The 26,623-nt window shown below is 38.4% G+C and overlaps 1 protein-coding gene across 1 annotated transcript in view; it reads left to right on the top strand.

The window, feature by feature from the left end:
- gda (guanine deaminase) overlaps positions 1-26,623 on the top strand; it is a 120,701-nt gene that overhangs the window by 23,198 nt on the left and 70,880 nt on the right. The window contains exon 2 of the mRNA XM_039750727.1: positions 5,790-5,878. Within this exon, the coding sequence (XP_039606661.1) occupies positions 5,790-5,878 (89 nt within the window). The remainder of the gene's footprint in view (positions 1-5,789; positions 5,879-26,623) is intronic.

Below are 26,623 nucleotides of genomic sequence, written 5' to 3'. Positions count from 1 at the left end.
CAAAGGGGAGGGGCCGGGTAATTCCGGTGTGACGTCATCAGGGAGTGATGGGGCGGGACTTTCAGTCTTGTGTCATCGGGGTGGGACTTTCGGTATCACGTCATAGGGGCAGGGCTTAAATGTCATTAATCATTTTGATTGACAGCTCTAATTGCGATTTTAACAGTATGTCCATGCCTATAACTACTTAGAAGTAATGCATATGAGGCAGGAATGGGAGTGGAACCCAATGAAACAACACACTATAACACCTGGTGTTAGATCCATATGGCAGTGCAAAATTAATGCCTTCAGGAACCTTTTGCCACTTTGCCTCCATTCACATATTCATCTACCATGGTGCAGTAAATTGAACTGGGACTCATCCAAAAGTATTTTACAATGCCATTGCCAGCATTCTGGACACCATTGGAGTTTCTGACACCTGTGGTCAAGGGTTGAGAATATTTGAAACAATGGGCGACAAACAAGAATGTCCTGCTGCTGCAAACAACATTGAACTGTGCACACAGGCAGACGGACCCCAGCTGTTGGGCTAAGGTCTGTGATGTGGCTGTTTGGTCAATGACTGCAATGCAAATAAGATATCTGACCTCTCTTTTGTTTGTGCATCTGTGTGTTCCAGAAACTTCACTTTGGTTGGTCCAACCCTCCTGTACCCACCAATGCCATATTGTCATTACTGTATATAATATATATATAATATATATATATATACAGTGGTGTGAAAAACTATTTGCCCCTTCCTGATTTCTTATTCTTTTGCATGTTTGTCACACAAAATGTTTCTGATCATCAAACACATTTAACCATTAGTCAAATATAACACAAGTAAACACTAAATGCAGTTTTTAAATGATGGTTTTTATTATTTAGGGAGAAAAAAAAATCCAAACCTACATGGCCCTGTGTGAAAATGTAATTGCCCCTTGTTAAAAAATAACCTAACTGTGGTGTATCACACCTGAGTTCAATTTCCGTAGCCACTCCCAGGCCTGATTACTGCCACACCTGTTTCAATCAAGAAATCACTTAAATAGGAGCTGCCTGACACAGAGAAGTAGACCAAAAGCACCTCAAAAGCTAGACATCATGCCAAGATCCAAAGAAATTCAGGAACAAATGAGAACAGAAGTAATTGAGATCTATCAGTCTGGTAACGGTTATAAAGCCATTTCTAAAGCTTTGGGACTCCAGCGAACCACAGTGAGAGCCATTATCCACAAATGGCAAAAACATGGAACAGTGGTAAACCTTCCCAGGAGTGGCCGCCGACCAAAATTACCCCAAGAGCGCAGAGACGACTCATCCGAGAGGTCAGAAAAGACCCCAGGACAACATCTAAAGAACTGCAGGCCTCACTTGCCTCAATTAAGGTCAGTGTTCACGACTCCACCATAAGAAAGAGACTGGACAAAAACGGCCCGCATGGCAGATTTCCAAGACGCAAACCACTGTTAAGCAAAAAGAACATTAGGGCTCATCTCAATTTTGCTAAGAAACATCTCAATGATTGCCAGAACTTTTGGGAAATACCTTGTGGACTGATGAGACAAAATTTGAACTTTTTGGAAGGCAAATGTCCCGTTACATCTGGCGTAAAAGGAACACAGCATTTCAGAAAAAGAACATCATACCAACAGTAAAATATGGTGGTGGTAGTGTGATGGTCTGGGGTTGTTTTGCTGCTTCAGGACCTGGAAGGCTTGCTGTGATAGATGGAACCATGAATTCTACTGTCTACCAAAAAATCCTGAAGGAGAATGTCCGGCCATCTGTTCGTCAACTCAGGCTGAAGCGATCTTGGGTGCTGCAACAGGACAATGACCCAAAACACACCAGCAAATCCACCTCTGAATGAAGACTTTGGAGTGGCCTAGTCAAAGTCCTGACCTGAATCCAATTGAGATGCTATGGCATGACCTTAAAAAGGCGGTTCATGCTAGAAAACCCTCAAATAAAGCTGAATTACAACAATTCTGCAAAGATGAGTGGGCCAAAATTCCTCCAGAGCTGTAAAAGACTCATTGCAAGTTATCGCAAACGCTTGATTGCAGTTATTGCTGCTAAGGGTGGCCCAACCAGTTCTTAGGTTCAGGGGCAATTACTTTTTCACACAGGGCCATGTAGGTTTGGATTTTTTCTCCCTAAATAATAAAAATCATCATTTAAAAACTGCATTTTGTGTTTACTTGTGTTATATTTGACTAATGGTTAAATGTGTTTGATGATCAGAAACATTTTGTGTGACAAACATGCAAAAGAATAAGAAATCAGGAAGGGGCAAATAGTTTTCACACCACAGTATATATATATATATATATATATATATATATATATATATATATATATATATATATATATATATATATATATATATGTATATAAAGTATATTGTCATTACTCACATGCATGCAGATGTTTCAGAAGGATAGTACACATTCCTGCATTCTCACAGTTGTCCCTTGTTCAAATGGTTGACCTATGCCTGTTGTTATCTTCACTGGGGCGAGTTTGGCCATAAAGAGTACAATAACTGCCAGCAGTCACATGTTAAGATTCCCTTTGCAGACTCCTTTTATACCCATTGTGGTAAAGTCCACACCCTCATTTCCATATATGACGCATTTGTAATCATTTTCACATTCTAACCTGATCTATCCATCCAAGTTTAAGACCAATGTGACACATTTTTCCTAGTGTTGTCATTTTAATGGCCAGTAGTGTAATTTGCTGAAAATGTTCTTCATGACCTTTTGATCAAGAAATCATTCTACTTTATTAGTATCCCTCTGGTGCACTGTTTTTTTCCAAGTCTCAAATAGAATTTGTTAAACTCACTAACAAAGTTGGTGTTAAAGCCAGAAACCTTTAAAGCAGGAGTTCTTCAGTTCAGACCCAGTGGGTCACTGTACAGTAGCTGCAGGTTTTTGATTCATTATTTAATGTTATTGTTAGTGTACCCATTCAGCCACATCAGGTTATACTTATATTGTACATTTTTCTTTTTCCTAAATTATTATTTAAATGACTTGTGATCCAAAACAGATCTTCCACCAATCCTTCACCTTTCTTCTTCTGTTTTCTTACAAATATTTTATTAACCTCCTTGGCATTAGCCATGAACATTTTTCTCTCTCAGGCTTGGAATTCAATGTAAAAATGGTTAATCCAATTCTTGCTTGGGTTAAGCTGTTTTGATGAGATATAGAGTATTAAACCCAATTAACAATCAGAACATTATTCTGTTGCCATCTTGTGGATGAAATTACATCATACTATAAAACAAAAATCAATTTTTCTATGAATTCTGGCACGCTATGGTAATTTATCAATATTCATGAGTGGGGTGGAGCCTTCAACCAAAACACAGAAAGGCATGGGAATGAAAAGATGTAAAGCCAGTTTTAATGTAAACTGAGTGTGAATCATTAGTTGAATTAAGTGATAGTAATGACAATGTGAATTTGTCAACAAACGTTGATGTGGATAATGAAACTGATGCATATGGCACTGTATGACCAAATGTGATATGTGTGATAATGGCACAAGTTAGCTTTGTGGCAAAAAGCAAACTGACTGCAATCAAGTGGAAGGACAAGTAAGATATACACTGTGGTAGCCTACAATAACACAAAGAGCTGCGTCCATCAGGTGTATCTGTGACTGACATTCTACCGCCCCATGTGCAAGCAACACAAAAAGTATAAGAAAAGTGCACAAAGAAACACATCCACTGTCCTGACAGTTTTTCTATTTAAAAAAAGTAACTTTTTTGGTTTGTTTTTTCGGTGGTAAACATAACAATAAGGAGGTTAAAACAGATACTTCATGATGAACACACACAGGTATAAATGGAGCCAAGTTAAATGATAAGCTGACTGTTCCTTTGATATTTGCATCGCATTGTTAAATTGGCAGCTACTATAGAATTTTAATCAAATATTTTTAATCAATACATGATCATTTTTACAATTTAATACAAGTATATACTTAAATGAAGTTGTAACAATTATTAAAGGAAAATGACTGACGGTAAGTAAAGGGTTAAAGGGTTAACTTAAAGCTTGGGTACATTGCCTCATCTAGAAGAGCCACCATGAAGCATCTGGCTGATGCTAGTCAGCCACAGTGTTACTGTCTGACCACTCAGAACTTGCACTATTTCTTGACAGTTCTGGTTTAATTTAAAGATTATAGTTAAGTTTTTTTAAAATGCAAGAATCACACCTTGGGCCAGTTGGCCAAACTTTGGCCACAAGGACACCAGACTGGGACCTTTCACCCTTGGTGTCGCTGCATTCCTCAGCTTTCCACCACCTTATAAAAGTCAACAACTCTTAAACAGCTCTCCAGCTGACTGTCCTCTTAAAGGTTCAGCCCATTCAGAATTGGGACAAATGTGCTGCACTTTGTCAGCTTAGACATCCTACATCCTTTTTCCAAACCACCTTGAGGTTCAGGCAAATACTGGGTCATCTTCCCTGAGCCACCATTTCTTTGCCTACAAACCTTTCATCCACCAATGCTTTACACCACAAGGGACTCAAGCTCATATTGAGTTTAGTTTACCCTTTGTATGGAGTTTTCATATTTTCAGTTTGGATTTCCTCAAAGAGTGTGTTTTTCATCCAAATATCTGGTTTTAAAGGTAGCTTGAGAGAGGTCACTTCACTTTGTTTGGAAAATTTTGAATATAGAATTTCTCTTTTTTTACATGTTCAATAGACACTTGCTTTGGCAAACAGATCCTCAGCATTTTGAAGATGCAGTGTGGCTCTCTCTCTCTCATGTCACACACTCTCCTGAGACAGAATATTTAATAAACAAAAATGTCTTTTTGATGAAGTAAATAAAAAAATTAAAATGCTCCAACTTTGAAAACATTTAACCCAATCTCCTAATGTTATGCCATATTTACATTTCATAACATAACAAAGTGCTTATTTTAATACAATTATAATAATGTCAACGTCAATTTATTTATGTAATTGCCATTGAGCCAAAGTGCTGTACAATAAAAGCATAAATAATAAAAACATAAAAATAATCTTATATAAACATCTATGCGTGGAAGTGTGTGTGTCTGTCCAGCCCAGAAGTGAGAGGTAGAGTCGGGGTAAGGGCTCTGACTCTGAGGAAACAAAAAACTCACTTAACTGCTAATAACACTAAACGAGGCCAGAACATCAGCAAAAGAAAACCTCAGAAGAAAGACAAAGTCGCTTAGCCACTAACATCCACATAACGGCATCCCTTTTACTTTTCCTTCAAGAAATGCAAGCACATCGGCAAATCGAATCCTCCTAGGAGAGCAGTAGTTTCTAGGACCCCGGGCTTTATACAGCACAGGCTTACACGTCTAGTAAATAATAATAAGTAAACAAACTAAAAGAACAAACAAACAAACAATGCTTTCTGTAATTTAAATATTGTTAACGTACGTGTATACTTTTTCATATATGCAAAATTTTAAAATTTGTTTTACACTAACTTTATATTATGAGTGATGCATAATATTCAACTTGGGAAGGAATGTAAATGATGAGCACTACAGTTGCGACTCTAAAAAATGCAATTATTTTTATGGCTTGTCTAGCACCCCATCCCAAAATGCCAAACCATGTTGGTAATTTATATTTTTACATATCCAGCTCAATTTGTAATTTCTTTATAGTGTCTTTATAACACTTACAATTGGCTAACTAAAACTTAGCTGAAGTTGCTTGTAGATTATAGGCATGAATTGTTTGAATTTTATTGTAACCATAACTATTCCTTATTTTTAGATCGCATTCATCGAACATGGTGACCAAGAAGCGATCCTTTGTGAAAAATGGGGCTTTAGCAGTTCAGATGTGAAAACTCTTCAAGACAAGTGAGCGGCTATATCTGTAATATTGTTGATTGATGTTTTTTTCTAATAAACAGTTATGAATCAGACTGTGTTGATTTAAATTTAGTGTGAAGCAGGAAGTGATTCATTGCCTACAATCTACCGTAATATATTTTGTGTGCAACCGTCACAGCTACTGACTAACAGAAAGGCATACTACTTAACAATCATTTAGTTATTAGCCCATGATATAAATAAAATATACAGTAGTTTTTGGAAATCTTTTGTGACATGCCTTCTGACCCTTTCCATCTTTCAGCCAATATACAATTTGTTTTTCCATCTTTGAATGCATCAGTTGTCTAGGCATAAGAAATGGGTACAGCAATTTAGGTAAGTCTATGTGATTACTTCAGCTTTTCTGTACTTAGTCAATGTGACCAGGTCAGAGTCATGTAAAAAACACGCTGTGGACAGTGAAGTGTCAGCCTTGCAGTTTTACAGTATAGCCCTTTAGCTGTTGAGCTAAGTGCTGCTTACTGCCTTTAAAATGCAAAAACTACAATAAAAAAATGAAATTCTTGCATTGTTTTACTCATTAAAATATGTCTCCAAAGAGGATAGCCACCCATTTCAGACTTTTTTTTATTATTATAGCTGTTAGTAACTACTATTTAGTCATTTTTCCTGTGTCCTTCCATTAACTCTAATTATTTGCCTAAAATTATATACAGTACTAGCAGTTGATATCCAGTGTTTTTTGCTAGAAAATTAACTACAATTTTATTTTACTTATTCTTATTTAGCACATCATTGGACAAGCTAAAATGCAATCAAAATATATTTCAATTAACACCAAAAAAGTTCAATCCTCCTTAATAAAAGAACAACTGTCTGTGTGTGTGCGACTGTGTTTCTGTGTGTCCATCCGGTTTATATGTCTTTGTTATATGGTATTTGCTATGGAATTCATAACAGCAGTGCTAATATTTGTGATGCACCATCTGTTAGAATGAAAAATGCAATGCATTTAATATTTACATGGATTACAAAATACATTCCAGTCGATGGTGCACTGCAAATGTTAATGCCTGACAAACAGGAATTCAGCTTATCCACCTCAAAAAAGGGACAAGGGTCTGTGTATGTCTGTTTGGCTGCTAGAGTTATGGAGAGAAAAATTTAAATGAGCAAAACATGTACAAGAAAGGGTAAAAATGATAGTAAAAGTACAAGATAAGGGTCTAAAAATAAGAAAATAAGAAAATTGGCCTTATTGGCCTATTTTGTTGTATTCTGTATATGCCAGCAACAGCAACATGGTAGCAACTTTCTTCCACCCACTCAGGCCAAATGAACAAGATTTGTAGATGTAATGCTAAAAACTAATATGAAGGACTTTCAAAAAGTTTCCGCACTTTAGTATTTCCCTTGGAAACGGTGGAGGCAATAGTAGTAATCGGGCATTTAAAAGTTGGTACGATGCTGTCAAAATTGCATCGCAAAGAAAGGTGACTGTGTAGAAAAGTAATGTAATTTGTTTTTCAAAATTCTTAATAAACTAGTGGGCTTCATCCCCTGCTCACTTTGCTCGCCAACCCCTTTTCCCCCCTGCCAGCGCCGTTGAACGCACCCCAAGGAGACATGGCCGCTCCTCCGAAACCCCTCTTAAACGGTAATACAATAAGAAACAATTATAGTTTTTATTTTTACCTCCTCTTTGCTCAATCAGCTGCCGGCTTGCTGCTGCCATCCCGTGTGATTTGCACTTCGCTCACCTACCCCTCCCCCTTGCCAGCATTACGCGCCGTTGTGAAGAGGGGGTCTGAACGCACCTGAAGGAGACGCGGGCGCTCCTTTGAAACCCCTCTTAAACGGAGATACAATGGGAAACAAATAACAGTTCCCTCTTTTTTTGCTTGATCAGCTGCTGGCTTGCTGCTGCTGCCGTGCCGTGTGATCTGCATTTCATCTTTCTTCTCCCCCTGACATCCTCAAACACTATTCTAGCTCTTTTCGCTGTTCCATTATTTCACTGAGTGATATTTTCTGTTTGTTTGCGCTAATGCAATCTTTACTCTCCTTTTTTTGAAGCTTTTGAATTTTCCTACTTCCATTATCTCTAACCTGCTCTGCATGTGTATTACGGGACTTGCTTTAAAAGGCTGTAAGTATGTTGTGACTTGACCATCTCACGGGATGTGAAAGTGTCTCTATCTCTCTTCAATAGATCACATCTTGTCACAAGTTTTTTTTTATAATAGAGAAAGGGAGTTAAAAAAAAAACGTGGAAACTTTTTGCACATTTCTCGTAACTTCATGTGGTGGGCAATGGATGAGTGAAAAGTAATGATAAATCGACTTATATATCAGGAAACCAAAGCCCCAACACGACAAGGCTAGAGAGTCACTAAACTACGTAAATGCATTAGTGACCACTTCTGCATTTTCCCAGCATAACACTGATGTGTTCGATGAGCCAAGTGGAAGTGGCAAAAATGGGCTGTTATCTCAGAAGATGAAAAGGTTGCTGCGAGGGAAAGGGAGGTCAGGTATCAAACAATAAACATTAGGTCAACATTGATTGCTTAGATTTCAACCTGCTTTATATGGGTAGCACAGTATGTACTATCATGATGATGATGGTACAAGTTTTATCCTTGTTGGAACTCCACAAATTAGAAACACAGTCTTCAAACAGACAATTACTAACCTACACCTAAAGAAACAACATATATTAAATTCTGTACCACAAGCACAAGTAAAAAACTGGTGGGCAGTTTGACTTGAGAACAACTAATCACTCACTTTAGAACCATTAAAGAACCTTATCTATACAGTGTATCATAACTTACGATTTACGAACAGTAAATGTTGATGATACATAGTATTAAAGCATTTTATGATAGCAGATCGTGTCCAAAGTGTTTTGTTTTACATCCTAATTATCTGTCTTCTGTAACCAAAATGAACAAGAACAGATTGACATATTGGAAAGGCCAATATTACACAAGCAGTTACAAGCTCAGTTAGTGGCAGATGTTGAACTCCTCCACTACAGCATGAGAGGGAGAGGGAGGTTAGGAGCATGTACTGATACAGTGCACACCCACCTTAGGATCAAGATTAGGACTTGTGTGCAGCCATGTAATGGGTGATACCTCAGCATCACCCTAGTTCAGATGGAATAGAACATTGTGAGATTTTTTATGGTGCCTGCAGGTTGAGGGTCTACTTGCAGAGCTGGACGCAGGTTAACATCATACCCAGGGCAGAGCAATTGCAGGATAAGGGCCTTGCTCAAGGAATCACTTTTGATACTTACCAGATTTGAACCAGCAATCTTCTGATTGCCAGTGCAGATCCCTAGCCTCAGAGCCACCACTCCAGCCTAAAGCAAACTACAGGACATAATGGGTCAAGTGTAGTGAATTGGAAGTAGTGCAGTAACAGAATTTTAACCCATAGTTCAGGGGTGTCCAACTCTGGTCCTGGTGGGCCAAGGTAGCTGCAGGTTTTCATTCTAACTATCTTCTTAATTAGTGAGCTGTTTTTGCTGCTGATTAACTTATTTTGTCTTAGTTTTAATTGATATGACTCAGACCCCTTAGTTGTTTCTTTTTCCTTAATGAGCAGCCAAACAATAATGAGACACAAAACAAGCCGCCACATGACCAGGTAACCTGAAAATAAAGAAAGGTGAAGGCCCTGGTTATGTTGGTCTGCTTAGGTCACCAAAACATCTTGATATTCAATAACGGCTTTAATTAACAGAAATAACTGGCTTCTCATTATGAAACTGATTGGAGTGAAATTGGCTGGAGTTTTACATTTCAATTTAGCTGGTCATCTGTTGGCTCGTTTCACATCTCATTTCTGTTTGGTTGCCATTTAATGAAGAAACAAATCAATTCAGAGTCCATCCATCCATTTTCTAACCCGCTGAATCCGAATACAGGGTCACGGGGGTCTGCTGGAGCCAATCCCAGCCAACACAGGGCACAAGGCAGGAACCAATCCAGGGCAGGGTGCCAACCCACTGCAGGACACATACAAACACACCCACCCACCAAGCACACACGAGGGCCAATTTAGAATCGCCAATCCACCTAACCTGCATGTCTTTGGACTGTGGGAGGAAACCGGAGCGCCCGGAGGAAACCCACGCAGACACGGGGAGAACATGCAAACTCCACGCAGGGAGGACCTGGGAAGCGAACCCGGGTCTCCTAACTGCGAGGCAGCAGCGCTACCACTGCGCCACCGTGCCGCCCTCAATTCAGAGTCTGAAGCCTTAAAACATGGCTATTAAAATGAAGGGAAAAGGAGTTAATTAGCATTGAAAACTGCTTGCTGATTAGGAAAAGGGTTAGAATGAAAGCCTGCAGCCACTGTGGCCCACCAGAACTAAAGTTGGACACCCCTGCCCTAGTTAGTATGCGGCTGCAGACTAAATTTGTGCTACACCTTAAGATCAACTGCAGCAAACTGCTCAGCTTATCTGCAACATTGTAACAAGCCTATTGTCAACTGCAAAATCTGTTCTCTAGAGGTTATTGACATTAACTTAACTTACCAACTTAGTAGTGGTTACTTAGTGAAGTAACTCTGCATCAAGTAACATCAGCACTACACACTTAATGTATGCATCTTTTGACTTGAAAAAGTTTATGAATAGTTAACTAAAATTTCCACGCATTTATTAATAATGGTGGCACGGTGGCACAGTGGTAGCGCTGCTGCCACGCAGTTAGGAGACCCGGGTTTGCTTCTCGTGTCCTCCCTGCGTGGAGTTTGCATGTTCTCCCCGTGTCCGTGTGGGTTTCCTCCCACAGTCCAAAGGCATGCAGGTTAGGTGTATTGGCGATTCTAAATTGTGCTTGGTGTGTGTGTGCGCCCTTCAGTGGGCTGGCGCCTTGCCCAAGGGTTGTTTCCTGCCTTCCGCCCTGTGTTGGCTGGGATTGGCTCCAGCAGACCCCCCTGACCCTGTAGTTAGGATATTGCGGGTTGGATAATGGATTGATTTACTAATAATGAAGTTCACTCATACGAGTGTATTTAAAAATGCTAATTTATTAATAATAAAATTAAATGTCAATTTAAGTAGAAATTAAATGCCATGGTTACTTTTAACAGAATTTTAACTCTTAAGTTTACTGGTCATTAGTATCTTTTGTAACATTTTAATAATAATAATGTGTTCACCTGTAAATCTGGAGTATCTCATTAAACAAATGAAATAAAAGCCTGCTCTTTTTCAAGCCTGCTGTGGTTCTCATTTCTTTTGTTACTAATTGCAATTGAGTATCTCATTAGTTAGTACCTGCCGTGTATATTTTAGATTAAATGAAGTCTAAAGGTTGCAAAGTAACATTAATCTTTCTGGACAGTTAGGTTAAATATAAAAGCGAAACAGACACAGTTATAATTATGTATCAACATAGCTTTTGTTTTACTTTACCAATTAAATGCACTGCTCCCTGCAGGTTATGTTAATTAATACAACAACAAGGCTAAGCTCTTGGAGTCATACTAAGCACAAGGTCAGCGGAGCTCCAACATGGGGCCACACTGAGCTTAGAGATGAAGAAGAACCCCATAACTAACATGGGAAGCGCACACAGTCCATATAACAACAATAGAAACAGAAACACATTTTGTTTAATGCACACTATAATAAGGCAGAGGAAAGCAAATTTTTTAACAGCCCACAATAGCAGATAATCTACTAGAAATAAAAAAATATAATAACAGCAGTCACACAAAAAGCAGCAAAATAGATGTGTGTGATCAATTTGTAGCATACGACAAACTTTGCAGGTCATAGTGTTTTTTCTTATTTATTTTGTTTTAATTTGATTCAGTTATTTTCTTCTTTTCTTTGTTGATTAATTGATTACCAAAAATAACATATTTATTTAAGTGCTCATATGAGACTGCTATCTTACTTTTGACAAGCTACTCTAGGTCAATATAGGAGGTTGCACCAAGACAGGTAATGGACATCTCTAGAGAGTGAGGAAGCTGGATAAAGGCATTGCTGAAGACTAATAAACCTGATGGAAAAGAAGGACATTTCCAGAGATAAGGACATGTCAGGTTACTGGTACCTTTAATTCATAAGGATTGGGAGTGTGGCAATGGCTGGGCGGGCTGCATGAGCCTGGAGGATACAAGACAAATGTAAAAACTCAAGGACAGTTGCGGGTTCTTTGTTTATCTGGTGAAAAAAACCAATGGCTGATGATGCTGCTAAAATTATATGAAATCAATATGAAAAATGTTTCTGCTTCCAATGAGATAACAACATTAGTAGATTTCAGCCAAGCTAATAAAAACAGAAATTAGTTTCCAGCACGAACAGCAGAAAAAGCAAAGAGTTTTGAGCACTGTTAATGTGAGTGTAGAATAGGGGCATTCATAGTAATAGCAACATTATTAAAACCTGCTTTACTCTTGAGAAACTGTGCAATAGTCATGTTTTCATTCTTTCTTTACTTAATTCTTTGACATACATATTTGTCATTTTTCATGATCTTGTTAAATATACAGTTTACAGTCAGGTCCATGACTATATGGAGAGAGACACAATTTTCATAGTTTTCGCACTGTGCACCATCACAATGGATTTGAAACAAAGCAATCAAGATATGACTGAAGTATAGACTTTCAGCTTTAATTCAAGGGTTTTAACAAAAATATTGTATGAGCTGTTTAGAAAAGACATTTTTATACTTGGACACTCTGTTTCAGGGGCTCAAAAGTATTCTGACAAACTAACATAATCATAAATACAACAATTTCAATATTTGGTTGAAAATCCTTTACAGTCAATCAATGCCTGAAGTCTGATCCCCTGGCCATCTCCAAATCTTGGGTTTTCTTTACTGCAGCTGACTTTCTGTCATCAGTTTTGCTTTCAGCAAGTGAAATACATTTCCAGTTGGATTGAGGTCAGTTGACTGACTTGGCTATTGAAGAATATTTCATTACTTTGCCTTGAAAAGCACTTGGTTAATTTTCGCAGCACGTTTTGGCTTATTGTCCATCTGTACACTGAAGCATCGTCCTATCAGTTTTGCAGCATTTGGCTGAAACTAAGCCCTGTACACTTCAGAATTCATCCTGCTACTTCTGCCAGCAGTCATATCTATACTAATAAAAGGCAAAGCCCTTACTGACTGACTCACTCACTCACTCATTGACTGACTGACTCACTCACTGACTCATTAATTCTCCAAGTTCCCGTGTGGGTGGAAGGCTGAAATTTGGCAGGCTCATTCCTTACAGCTTACTTACAAAAGCTGGGCAGGTTTCATTTCGAAATTCTACGCGTGATGGTCATAACTGGAAGTTATTTTTCTCCATATAATGTAATGGAGTTGAGCTCGATGGCCGTGGGGGGCGGAGTTTCGTGTGACATCATCACGCCTCCACGTAATCACGTGAAATGACTGCCAACACATTACGTAGAAAACCAGGAAGAGCTCCAAAAAACGCTGAAGAAAACATGCATTATATAATTGAGAAGGCAGCGAAACAATAAAAAGTGAGCGAGTGACACATACTGTATAAGCATATTCATGCCTGCAGCTACTTCGGAAACAAAGCACGGTGTAAACCTAAAGTTTAAATTAAGTTCATAGACAGGCTGCCACTGGCGTTTGTCATGCCCACGGCTAATACGGGATACAAGTTTAATGAGAGGACACAGGGTATAAACAACAGTTTTGATCACTTTCTAACTAAGTTCAAATTGCTGGTCAAAGGCTGTGCTTATGCAAATTCCGAGAGACTGTGTTTGTGGGGGGATTGACAGTTAAGGTGGATGGAGGAGTGACGTCATCATCTCCCCTCCCATTCACCTCATTTCGCTCTGAGCTGAGCTCCGAGGCTAACGCCGTCTTCCGAAGCAACTTCGTCACACTGCCACCAAATACTCACAGAAAAATCCACAAGTTAATACACACGCTGTCTCTAGAGTTTCTCCACACTGAATCCTCCAGGCACTACTTACAAAATGTTACATATTTTTAAAATGTTTCCTTTTCTTAGCACAAGCACAGCTGAGAAGCTTTGATGCATGTGCTCCATAACGCGTTAAAAAATAATGCATTTAATCACACTTTGCATTACAAGCAAAGGGGAACTTTTGTCAATGCATGATTTCCTGGTACACCAATTACATTGATCAGCGCTTCCCGATTCATTTTACCCTCGCACCCCCTTGGTTTGAGAAGAAGTATGAAAAAATATGAGATCACCAACAGATCACCAATTGAAGCTTTATGAATAATCGATTTGCCATCAATAATTGTTTTGGTAAAGCCATACTCCTGTGTAATCCTCCTTCCATTTTAAAATTTTTCCGCCACTAGCCATGATTAAATGAACGGTAAAAAAGTAAGAGCGAAGCGAGGGTGACTTATTCAGGCAGGCATATATTTGACAGCAACACTCATGACAATGTCAATCATGTTACGCTATTATTAAAAAGTTTCCTTTTCTTTTTCATTACTTCTTTAACACCCTACTTCTCCGCTGTAGGCGGGTATTTTGATATATATATATATATATATATATATATATATATATATATGAATGACCTCCAAAGAGCGCGGAGACTTTTGATAACGTGAACATGTCTGCAAAAAGTTAGGTCTCCTGCCCAGCAAAAGTCGAGCAGCCGGCGCGTGCGCATAGCTGTGCCGGCCTTTGAGACGCTGATTGCGCTTCTGCCTTAAGTCAAAGTGAGCACTTTTAATTTTTTTCATCCTCCCCCTGAGCTATAGCCCAGACAAGTGCAAACATCGGACCCCTTTTCTACACCGCGGCAAACTAATATTAAGGCGCTTCGCACTTTCTTTTACATGTATACGATTATGAGGTCGTCAGCTCGGATTATGAAGACACGCACAGGAGTGGAGGACCGACAGTGCCATCACAGCCGATTAATGACAGGGATGTCTCACCAGTCTACATAAGACCCACCGCGACTGTCCCCAAAAAGCGCTCATATCGTCAGCGAACACATCTCTCTATACTATATAAAAGAAAAAGGCAACTTTCCTTTCTTTACACCTTTTTTCCTTTTATCCCAAACCAAAGCCTTTCTCTCTTAACACTGTAGAGGACACAAAAATAATTTTCTTTAATTGCTGGTAATGCCGGTAAGGCACATTACCAGAGGCTGAAATTTGAACGTTCACATAGAAAATGTAATTTCTATACCACAGCCGTCGTGTAGCGCCTTTCAAAAGGGATCAGCTACCGAGAGATGATCCATATACATTTTAGCTGCTGTTAGTACTACTTACCTGTTCTGTTACACCATCTTTAAAATGTAGTTTACCCGCAACCACTCCAGTAGTGCTCAATGTACCTGTACTTCTTAAAACGTTAATATTTTACTGTTTAATAACTTATAGACTACATTTTATTATTTTTCCCTTGCACTCAGTGACCAAAGCTATACGCACACATATAGACACATACATATATATATATACATGTACCTGTGTGTATGTTTGTATATATGTATATATATTTATACACACACACACACCTATCTACATTATATATATATATATATATACACACAAACACACACATACATACATACATACATACACACACACACATATATATAATTTGTGTGTGTGTATGTATGTGTGTGTATATATGATGTATATAGGTAGATATGTATATAGATATGTATATATGTATAGATATGAAGATATGTATGAAGATATGTATGTGTATATATATGTATATATGTATGTATATATATACTGTATATATATATATGTAGACTCAAACCCATTATGACAGCAGCAATCCAAGCTGTGAGAAAACACTAAAAATGAGGCGTATCAGACGTTGTGGTACATTTTCTGATGCAGCTAGACGAAAACAACTTCATGACGCTGCATAAATACACAAAACAATTACTTTGACAATCATGTTACGTTATTTTTAAAATGTTTCCTTTTCTTTTTCATAACTTCTTTAACACATGACATCTCTGCGAAGCACGGGTATTTTGCTATATATATATATAAATATATATATATATATATATATATATATATATATATATATATATATATATGACAGCAACACTCATAACAGTGACAAAACAATTACATTGACAATCATGTTACGTTATTTTCAATATGTTTCCTTTTCTTTTTCTTTCCTTCTTTAACAAACTAATTTTCCGCTGCGAAACGCGGGCATTTTGCTAGTCATCAATAAACACTAGTGACTGACTTCTATTAGCAGCTATATGTGATGCCAGGGAAGTACAAAATAAGTTGCACGCAGAAAGGTCAGATGCACCCCACCAATGATGCCTGAAGGAGAAGGAAGCACAAAAAGTAAACAGAAAAAGAGTGGCAAGAAAAAAAGAAGGATGAGTCAGCATGTTGTGAGGGGCAGACATGTCCGCTGTGTACTGACTTTGATACGACATTGAGAGGTGAAATCAGAAGCAGAACGTGAAGAAACAGCACAGTTCCAGAGGACTGCTCTGATAAAGAATGAGTGGCGGTCTGAAGCTGGATGAGATGTGTGCAGTAAAGGTGAGCTGAAGACTCAAAGCTAGCAGTCCCAGTGAATCATTTTGGTACAAGGCACCGAGTGATATGTAGCAGGCTGAGACGGAATAAGAAATATATCAGAAAAGAAGTCATTAAGGAAGCACGAAATGGACAGAGAATAGAGTGTGATGGAGGAATGGAGAATTGTGACACCGTGGAACACAAAGCTTTTAGGAGGACTTCATACAGTGAACACTCCGGATATAAGTTGTCCCAGTATGTGGGCGCCATGGAAAACGCTGACTACAGGTTGTTGAAATGTGACAGTGAGGTCGGAAAACAGACACAGCGGAGCGAGGATTTAAGACTAACGGGAGGCCCTGTGAGTAGGATAACAAAAAAAAGGAACCCTGCTACCCGATGACACCCAACTGCTGAAGTAGAAACTATGGTAACAAACTCTTGTTTGTTTTGTTTTGTATCCTATATGTTTAGCCATATTAAAGGATATATTTAGGTATTGAGTTAAGATAGGTGCTATATGCAATTTCTAAGAAATGTTCAGGAATAATAAGACGTCATTTAGTTTTCTAACAAAAACTGAGAATGGAGTCAGGACAGTTAAGTAAAACAAATTGCTTTCATTGTTTATGGTCTTAATTATCAAGGTAAAATTTTTTTTTTTTTTTACTTAAAGAAACACTATTATGTCAGTCAGTCAGTCAGTCTCCAAGCTGGAGTGAGTGTGTTAAATAAATGTTCATTTTTTTCAGAATTGTAAAAGTGGGTCATTTGAACTGCCAGAAAGTTTAATATTATACTTTTTAAGTGTGCAGAAAGGGGGTCAGCATTGCTCAGGGAAAAGGCTACTTTATAGTTCAAGAGAGGCAGCCAAACAATTGGTGAGTGGCAGAAGGGCATTACATTTTTGGTGTCACAAACAGGATCTTACAGAAAGGGTTCAACAGATTTTTAGTGCTGTGGTTAGGTTTGAGAGCATGGCAGAGCTGGAAGATCTAAGAAAACAACTAACAGATCTGCAGTGGTTAGAGGAGCAGCCAGATGCTGCAGCAGACAAGAACAGAACATAGTGAAGCTTTAACATTGGCAAAAACAGTTATTGAGCAACAGGCTTCAGCACAAAGAGCCCCGTTAGCAGTCTATATTCCCAGGGACCATAGGCTTCCAGAATTCAGTGGATGCCCATTAAAACCAGGGGAACAGAGTATAGAAAAGTGGGTTACTACTATGAAATCAGCATTTAACGTTTCCAAAGTATCAGAAGAAGATTGTTTTGAATTCTTAAAGCAGCACATGAAAGAAGAAATGAGAAAGAAACACATGCTGAAGAAATTTTTAAAATTGTATTACAAACCGGATTCCAAAAAAGTCGGGACACTATACAAATCGTGAATAAAAACTGAATGCAATGATGTGGAGGTGCCAGCTTCTAATATTTTATTCAGAATAGAACATACATCACGGAACAAAAGTTTAAACTGAGAAAATGTATCATTTTAAGGGCAAAATATGTTGATTCAGAATTTCAGAAAAAAGTTGGGATAAGGCCATTTTCACCACTGTGTGGCATCTCCCCTTCTTCTTACAACACTCAACAGACGTCTGGGGACCGAGGAGACCAGTTTCTCAAGTTTAGAAATAGGAATGCTCTCCCATTCTTGTCTAATACAGGCCTCTAACTGTTCAATCGTCTTGGGCCTTCTTTGTCGCACCTTCCTCTTTATGATGCGCCAAATGTTCTCTATAGGTGAAAGATCTGGACTGCAGACTGGCCATTTCAGTACCCGGATCCTTCTCCTACGCAGCCATGATGTTGTGATTGATGCAGAATGTGGTCTGGCATTATCTTGTTGAAAAATGCGGGGTCTTCCCTGAAAGAGATGTCGTCTGGATGGGAGCATATGTTGTTCTAGAACCTGAATATATTTTTCTGCATTGATGGTGTCTTTCCAGACATGCAAGCTGCCCATGCCACACGCACTCATGCAACCCCATACCATCAGAGATGCAGGCTTCTGAACTGAGCGTTGATAACAACTTGGGTTGTCCTTGTCCTCTTTGGTCTGGATGACATGGCGTCCCAGATTTCCAAAAAGAACTTCGAATCGTGACTCGTCTGACCACAGAACAGTCTTCCATTTTGCCACACTCCATTTTAAATGATCCCTGGCCCAGTGACAACGCCTGAGCTTGTGGATCTTGCTTAGAAATGGCTTCCTCTTTGCACTGTAGAGTTTCAGCTGGCAACGGCGGATGGCACGGTGGATTGTGTTCACTGACAATGTGTTCTGGAAGTATTCCTGAGCCCATTCTGTGATTTCGTTTACAGTAGCATTCCTGTTTGTGGTGCAGTTTCGTTTAAGGGCCCGGAGATCACGGGCATCCAGTATGGTTTTACGGCCTTGACCCTTACGCACAGATATTGTTCCAGATTCTCCGAATCTTCAGATGATGTTATACACAGTTGATGATGATAGATGCAAAGTCTTTGCAATTTTTCGCTGGGTAACACCTTTCTGATATTGCTCCACTATCTTTCTGCGCAACATTGTGGGAATTGGTGATCCTCTACCCATCTTGGCTTCTGAGAGACACTGCCACTCTGAGAAGCTCTTTTTATACCCAATCATGTTGCCAATTCACCTAATTAGTGTTAATTGATCTTCCAGCTCTTCGTTATGCTCAAATGTACTTTTTCCAGCCTCTTATTGCTACTTGTCCCAACTTTTTTGGGATTTGTTGACACCGTGAAATTTTGAATCAACATATTTTTCCTTTAAAATGATACATTTACTCGGATTAAACGTTTGATCTGTCATCTACGTTCTATTACAAATAAAATATTGACATTTGCCATCTCCACATCATTGCATTCAGTTTTTATTCACAATTTGTTTAGTGTCCCAACTTTTTTGGAATCCGGTTTGTAGAAACATACGGTGATAAAGTGCCAATTGGGACAAGACTGAAAGAGTTTTATGATAGAAAGCAGGGGTCAAGTAAAACAATAAGAGCATATGACCTTCAAGGAAAATTACATAGGATATTGCTGGGAGAACCGCAACGGGTCACAGATACCAATAAAGTGTTGAAAGAGCAGCTGGTAATAGGATTCAAGGATGACTTTTTAAGACGGGAAATGACAAGAAAACTAAAAGAACAGGAAAGCTTAAGCTTTATTGAATTTATGCAGGCTGCTACTACATGGTCTGAAAAAGAAGGGCTCATGCCAGGTGCTGGCCAAGCTAAGGGTATGGTGAATGCTTCAATGGCAGCAGAAAATGCTAGCTCCTTTACACTGGAAATGCTGCATGCTGAAATAAGAAAATTGGCAGATCACCAAAATGAGTTATCTGCAGTTGTTTGTAATGAAAATAAAGAAAGTCCTAAAAGGTGCAAATCCTGGAGGCTGCCATTGAAAGATGCTGAAGGAAGGCATATTTGTTACATATGCGACCAAGCCGACCATACTAGCTGGTAGTGCCCAATACGAGTCAAAACCACTACAGTTAGACAACAAAACACCCAAAAGAGGAGCATAAATGAAGAGGTGGATGGAGGCCCTGGCCCTTCGATGGTAAGTAGTTAGACAGTAAAGTGTGAGTTAAATGAGGGGAGGCACCACTTACACAGCGGTGCTTTTGGGTATTGTTTAACCATTGATGTTCTGATTGATGAAATTAAACCAATCTGTTTGTTAGATACTAGCTCTGAAGTGACTACTATCACTGAATCTTATTTTAAAGGAAAATTCGAAAAAAGAGATTCAACTCTGTCCACCGCTAAGTGGGTGAAACTTACTGCAACAAATGGATTAGACATTACAGTCATCGGATATCTGGAAGCCGACATTGAATGTATGGGACACATGTTACATGGAATGTGTATATTTGTGCTGGCTGATGCTAAGCCTGGCATAGACGAATAGGAAGGAGTTTCTGGCATCATTGGCATAAATGTGGTGAGTGAACTCCAGGATCTTTGCATCCATGGAGATGGAGTTAAGAAATTGTACCGTTATAATCCTCCAGAAAGAGCATCCATTAGACGTGTTCTAGCAAGAATACACAAGGAGACACAGTTTGTGGGCAGCGATGGAAGAATAGGAGTTGTTAAAGTGGCTGGGAAACAAGTAGTTACTGTTCCTCCTTGGAGTGAAAATACCATTGAGGGTTGGTGTGGTGTGTCGAGTATTGGTGGAAGCAACACCAAGCTAAACTCTTCCACATGACATCCTGGTGGCAAATGTCCTGGCAGAAGCTAGAGCTAGATGAGACTGTTAAATCCTATTTAGAAGCCTGTAAGACTGCTTCCCAGGACCCGAGTGGCAGAAGTGTGCAAGCCACTGGAACTGCTTCCAAAAGAGCAAGTTTCTTTTGAAGAAGGGATGGAACAAGAAGTTCTATATGTGCAAACACAACAGAGAAGGGAGAACCCTTCCTTAAATGAAGAGTTGGATGGCCTGCCAGTTCCTGTACAAGTGGACATGTAAGGACTCTCCCAGGCTCAGCGTCAGGAGCTCAATGTGATAGATAGATGTGTTCTCAAGTAGTGATATGGATATAACTATGGATACACATAAACAGTTACTCACAGGATCCCCACTGGGGATGCACAGCCAATAAAACAAAGGCATCGCCGAGTGCCACCTTACATGTTTCAAGAATTTAAGAAACATATACAAGAGTCGGTTTCTCAGGGAGTTCTGCAAGAAAGTAACAGTCCTTGGGCATCTCCTGATGTAATCGTAGTCAAGAAAGATGGTGGCATCCGATTTTGTTGTGACTACAGGCATTTGAACCAATTAACAATCAAGGATGCGTACCCACTTCCGAGAGTGGAAGAGTCCCTCAATGCACTGGGGGCAAATAACCTTTTTTCAACCCTGGATCTAACTTAGTAACCCAGTACGTGGATTCCGTAGAAAATGCTGACTACAGATTGGTGAAACGTGACAGTGAGGTTGGAACAGACACAGCGTAGCAAGGATTTAAGACTAATGGGAGGCCCTGTGAGTAGGATAACAAAAAAAACCCTGCTACCTTGATGACACCCAACTGCTGAAGTAGAAACTGTGGTATCAAACTCTTATTTGTTTTGTTTTGTATCCTATATGTTTAGCCATATTAAAGGATATATTTAGGTATTGAGTTAAGGTAGGTGCTATATGTCATTTCTAAGAAATGTTCAGAAATAATAAGACATCATTTAGTTTTCTAATAAAAACTGAGAAAGGAGTCAGGACAGTTAAGAAAAACAAATTGCTTTCATTGTTTATGGTCTTAATTATCAAAGTAAAAATATTATGAACTTTTTTTTTTTACTTAAAGAAACACTGTTTTGTTCATTTTTTTCAGAATTGTAAAAGTGGGTCATTTGAACTGCCAGAAATTTGAATATTATACTTTTAAGTGTGCAGAAAAGGGGACAGCATTGCTCAGGGCAAAGGCTCCTTTATAGTTGAAGAGAGGCGGCCACAGCCAAACAATTGGTGAGTGGCAGTAGGGCATTACATATGCATGATCATGCCATAAAACTGCCTCCACCATGTTTCACAGATAATGTGGTAGTCATCCGATCATGAGCCATTTCTTCTCTTCTCCATACTCTTCTCCTTTCATTATTCTGGTATATATTGATCTCAGTTTTCTTTGTCCAAGAAAATTGTTTCAGAACTGGACAGGCATTTAAAAATGTTTTCTGGCAAAGTCTAATCTATCCTTCCTATGTTTGAAGTATACCAGTGGTTTGCACTTTGTGGTAAACCCTCTGTCTTTACTTTCATGAAGTCTTCTCTTGATTACAAACTTTGGCAATGAAAGGTCTTGGTTTGGCTAAATGTTGTGAAGGGGTTCTTCTTCACCAAGGACAGAAATCCAATCCAAATCTGTTCTCTTCTGTGGATTTCCAGACCTTCTGATGCTGCTGAGTTCACCGGTGTGTTTCTTCTTTTAAAGAATATACCAAATGGTTGATTTGGGCACTCCTTGTGCTTCTGCTATCTCTCTAAAGAGTTTGCTTTATTTTCTCTGCCTAATGATGGACTGTTATAACTTGCATGGACAGCTCTTTGGACCTCATATTGAGAATTCACAATGAAGCACTTGGAGTCAATTTCACACCTTTTACTTGCTTAATAGTTAATGAAATAATGAGGGAACTGCTCCCACCTGGTTATGGAACAGCTTGTCAGTTGAATGTCCAAATACTTTTGAGACCTTGGAAATGGGGCGTTGCTATGCAAAAAAATGGCTGTCGTTCTTAAATGACTCAGATAATATTTTTTGTAAACTCCTTAAATCACATGATTGCTTAATTTCAAATCCATTGTGGTGGTGTACACAGCCAAAATTGTGTCAATTGCCAAATAGTTATGACCCTAACTGTATGTTATCAAATGTTTTTTATTTATTTATTAAAGATCAGGTTTAGGAAATGGGTGGATAAATTAAAATGTAAGCTTGCATAGAAATAAAAATGAAGCATATCAAATCTTCTTGTACTCTTCATATACACAACTCACGTGGGAGAAATATTGTATACTCATTAAGGAGGTAATATGTCGTACTATGGATTCAGAAAGTATTCAGACCCCTTTACTTTTTTCACATTTTGCTGTGCTGCAGCCTTCTGTCAGAATCATTTAAGTTCATATTCCCCCACATCAAGCAACACTCAATACCTCAGAATGACAAAGCGAAAACCAGATTTTACAGCAGTCTTGGCATCTTCCTGTACCCAGGAGATCGATTATCATGAACTGAAGATGGACTACTGTGATAACAACACATAAGCAACAAGAGTGATGCCTCAAAAAGTGCTTAGTGTATTCTATTCAGACCATAAGTGTCCGATAAATAAGCGTGGTGCCAATTTCAGAAATAATCCAATAAATAATTCTCAAAGAATGTTAAAAGAATAAAATCTCTTGAGATACAAGCAGGTTGCTTTTCTCCATTCCCTGAGCCTTAGTGCCTTTCTTTCTTCCTGTCTTTGCTCTGCTCAACCATTGGGTTCTTGCAGCAGGGCAGAGATGGGGCCATCAGTTAAAATGGCTTTTGCTCCAGCCACCTCAGCTACTTAACACTGGGACTCCTAAACCTGGCTTCATCATCCTGTCTCCATCCCAGGTGTCCACAGGATGATATCTTGATACCCTTCAACTGTCCCTTATCCCTGGGTGCTCAGCAGAGGCAACCCTACCCTAAGAGCACCATTCCTCTTCCCGATCACCATAACTCCTGTCTGCTGCACCCACTCAAACCATACCATACCATACCATTTTATTTGTTGAGCGCTTAAAAGCACAGCATTACAACTGACCGAAGCGCTGTACAGTAAAAAAGAAGCAGGACTAAAAACAAAATATTAAAAACAAACATTAAGAAAGAATTAAAACAGAGATACTAAAAACAGGTCAGAGGACCCAATAAAATTGAGAAATAGGAAGAAGCAAGTGGAAATGAGACAGGTTAAGAATTAAAAGCCTATGTGAAGAAGTGCGTTTTTAGGCGTGATTTAAATGTGGCGACTGAGGCGGCTTGCCTAACCACTAAGGGTAGGGAGTTCCAGAGCCTGGGTGCACAGACGGAAAAAGCCCTTTCACCACGAGCTTTAAAATGTGCCTTGGGAACGGTTAGGAGCAACTGATCTGCGGATCTAAGAACACAAAGAGGATTGTGACGATGGAGCAAGACACTCAAATAGGCAGGGGCTAGACCGTTTAGTGCCTTATAGGTTAAGAGGAGTATCTTAAAATCGATTCAAAGTCCTGTTCTTACTCCTCTTTTCTCCAACTCATTTTTTTTCTTTCTTTCTTTCTTTCTTTCTTTCTTTCTTTCTTTCTTTCTTCCTACTCAGGCTTATTTATCCTCTGTGGGTGCAGGTGCTTTGCCTAACAAGTTGCAGTGTGAATGAAGAACAGCTTAACAAGCAGTCAGCTAGCTTCCCCATTAAACATCCCACTGCCACACACGAGCCAAGCTTGAGATACACTAGTTTTATTACTAAAACCTCTCACTGCCCTGGACCCCTAATGCATTTTACCACAAATGGAGAATTAGCAAAAAAAAAATCTGAGTGCTCACATCATAAGTTAGCGAATAAACAATGGAAACCACCAGAAAGAATTTCAGATGAAATTTGAATTTCGTTTAAATGTGTTGGCAGCCCTTAAGGATTTGTTAGATTTAAAAATACTTACATCTTTGGTATTTGGTATCTGATAATAAACTCCTACTGGATTCAGTAACATGTTTCAATGAAAGTTTGGTAAAACATTCTGGAGCCTGAATAACATTTATTCTTAGCTAATAGAATTGTGAATTGTAAGCCCTAAGCTACTCGTATAGACTATACGCTTACACACAAGTGAAACATGAACAATTTCTGATAAATTAGGGTAGGATTAAATAAAGAGTGAATCTAACATGTTGCTTTGCATAGTGATAATACCAATGTCATGGTGATAAACATGAAGAGTAAATACAGTAGCCAGGGCAAGTAAGAACAGCGGTGAATGAAATTTCAAGCTTGTTTATGAGTATACTTTGAATAATCTAGAATTTATTAAGAATATACCAGTTTATGGAAGCCTCTTACATCAGTTTGATATTAATGTAAAAAGCAAAAAGAACTTTACTCTTAATGAAACATGAAACTTCACCTTAGTCATTCTTTGATACTCACTGACTGCATAGTTAATCTTTAATGTACAAAAGTGAAAGAAAGAAAAGAGTACAGGTTAACAAATGCAGTGCAAAGATCAATCCAATATATTTGAAGTTAGGGAGAGAATAAATGTGTATTCACTAATTTGAATGGCTTTGACAGATAAGGTTATTCAAGTAAAGAAGGTAAGCTTGCTCTTGGAGGTATTAGTCACATTATATACATCCAAAAAAAAGTAGGCCTTGGTCTACACCACATCTGAATTATTTTTCTTATCAGGTATTTCTGGTATGTTAACAAGAAGCTGGCTGTTGCACAGAAGGGAAGAAAGCTTTTGTGCATGGCAATGCATTTTAACTTATATAAATAATGTAACCATACAATAAATTTAAATACAAGATAGCATAGCAACTGTATACACTGCATTTACTATAAAATGAAACCTGTCAGATCCTCCAGGACCATAAATAAAAAATAAAGATTACAAAAATGGAACTAAAAAGTATGTATTAATTGTTACCCAGGTCATTGTTGTGCTGAAACATCCATACTGTCTATAGCTTGAATATTATATACAGTATATACAGCATACCTATAATATATATATTTGTGATATATAAGTCTTCAAAATAAATCCTTAAAGTGTTCTTTTTATTTTCAGATAGAATTGCACTTTTACAGTAGAAATAATAGGATTTTTTTTCTTTTTACTATTTATTAAGTAAGGTATCTTTGGTCATGAGCAAACTGCATAATGAAATGTTATCTTCACATTATTTGTCATTAAAATATTACTATCATTTATACAAAATATAAGGGTTATTTGCAAGAATCACAGTAGAATATTTTCATAATTTCCTAATGTTCACTTTAAAAAGCTCACCTATTAATCCTCAAAATTAAAATGTTCTGCTAGACAGATATATTCTTCCCAACAAAAAAACATTCCTGCTTGTTCTCTATTCAGAGATAAGTTGTAATTATCCATCCAGTCTTAACTCACTGACACAATCAATAAGTGACACAATTGGAGAAATGTCATTTGGTCTGAAAGAATAATATAGTCTGCCTGAGACTGAAAGTGAATGTTATATTTTCTAATGATATTTCCCAAAGGAAGCATGTAAAGTTAAAACAGTAAAGGTCCAAGTACGGAGCCCTGTGGGGCACCATCTTTTAAGTATAATGACGGAGTACTGTTAGGATTTCTGTATGTCCTGGAATCAATTTGATAAATATGAACTAAACCATGCAATGTCATTGTCTGACAGCCCATCCTAATTTTCCTCCTTATGTAATAGATTACAGTGGTCAATGGTGCTGCACTTAAATCTAACAACATAATTACTGAGGAATGTCCTTCACAAAAGGATATTAGAATGTTCTTTACAACATTTGTTAGTGCTGTTTCTGTACTGTGAAGCCAGACTGGAATTTCTTAGATAATTTGTGATGTGTAAGGTGAGACTAAAGCTGTGTGGTGACTATTTTTTGGAGTATTAAAGAAAGAAAGTGTAACTCTGAAATAGGTGTATAATTGTTAAGCATATTGGGG

The sequence above is a fragment of the Polypterus senegalus genome, chromosome 4 (assembly GCF_016835505.1).
Source record: "Polypterus senegalus isolate Bchr_013 chromosome 4, ASM1683550v1, whole genome shotgun sequence".
NCBI classification, from domain to species: Eukaryota; Metazoa; Chordata; class Cladistia; order Polypteriformes; family Polypteridae; genus Polypterus; species Polypterus senegalus.
Note: the sequence above shows the minus strand (reverse complement) of the source record. Positions and strands in the feature narration are given on the sequence as shown.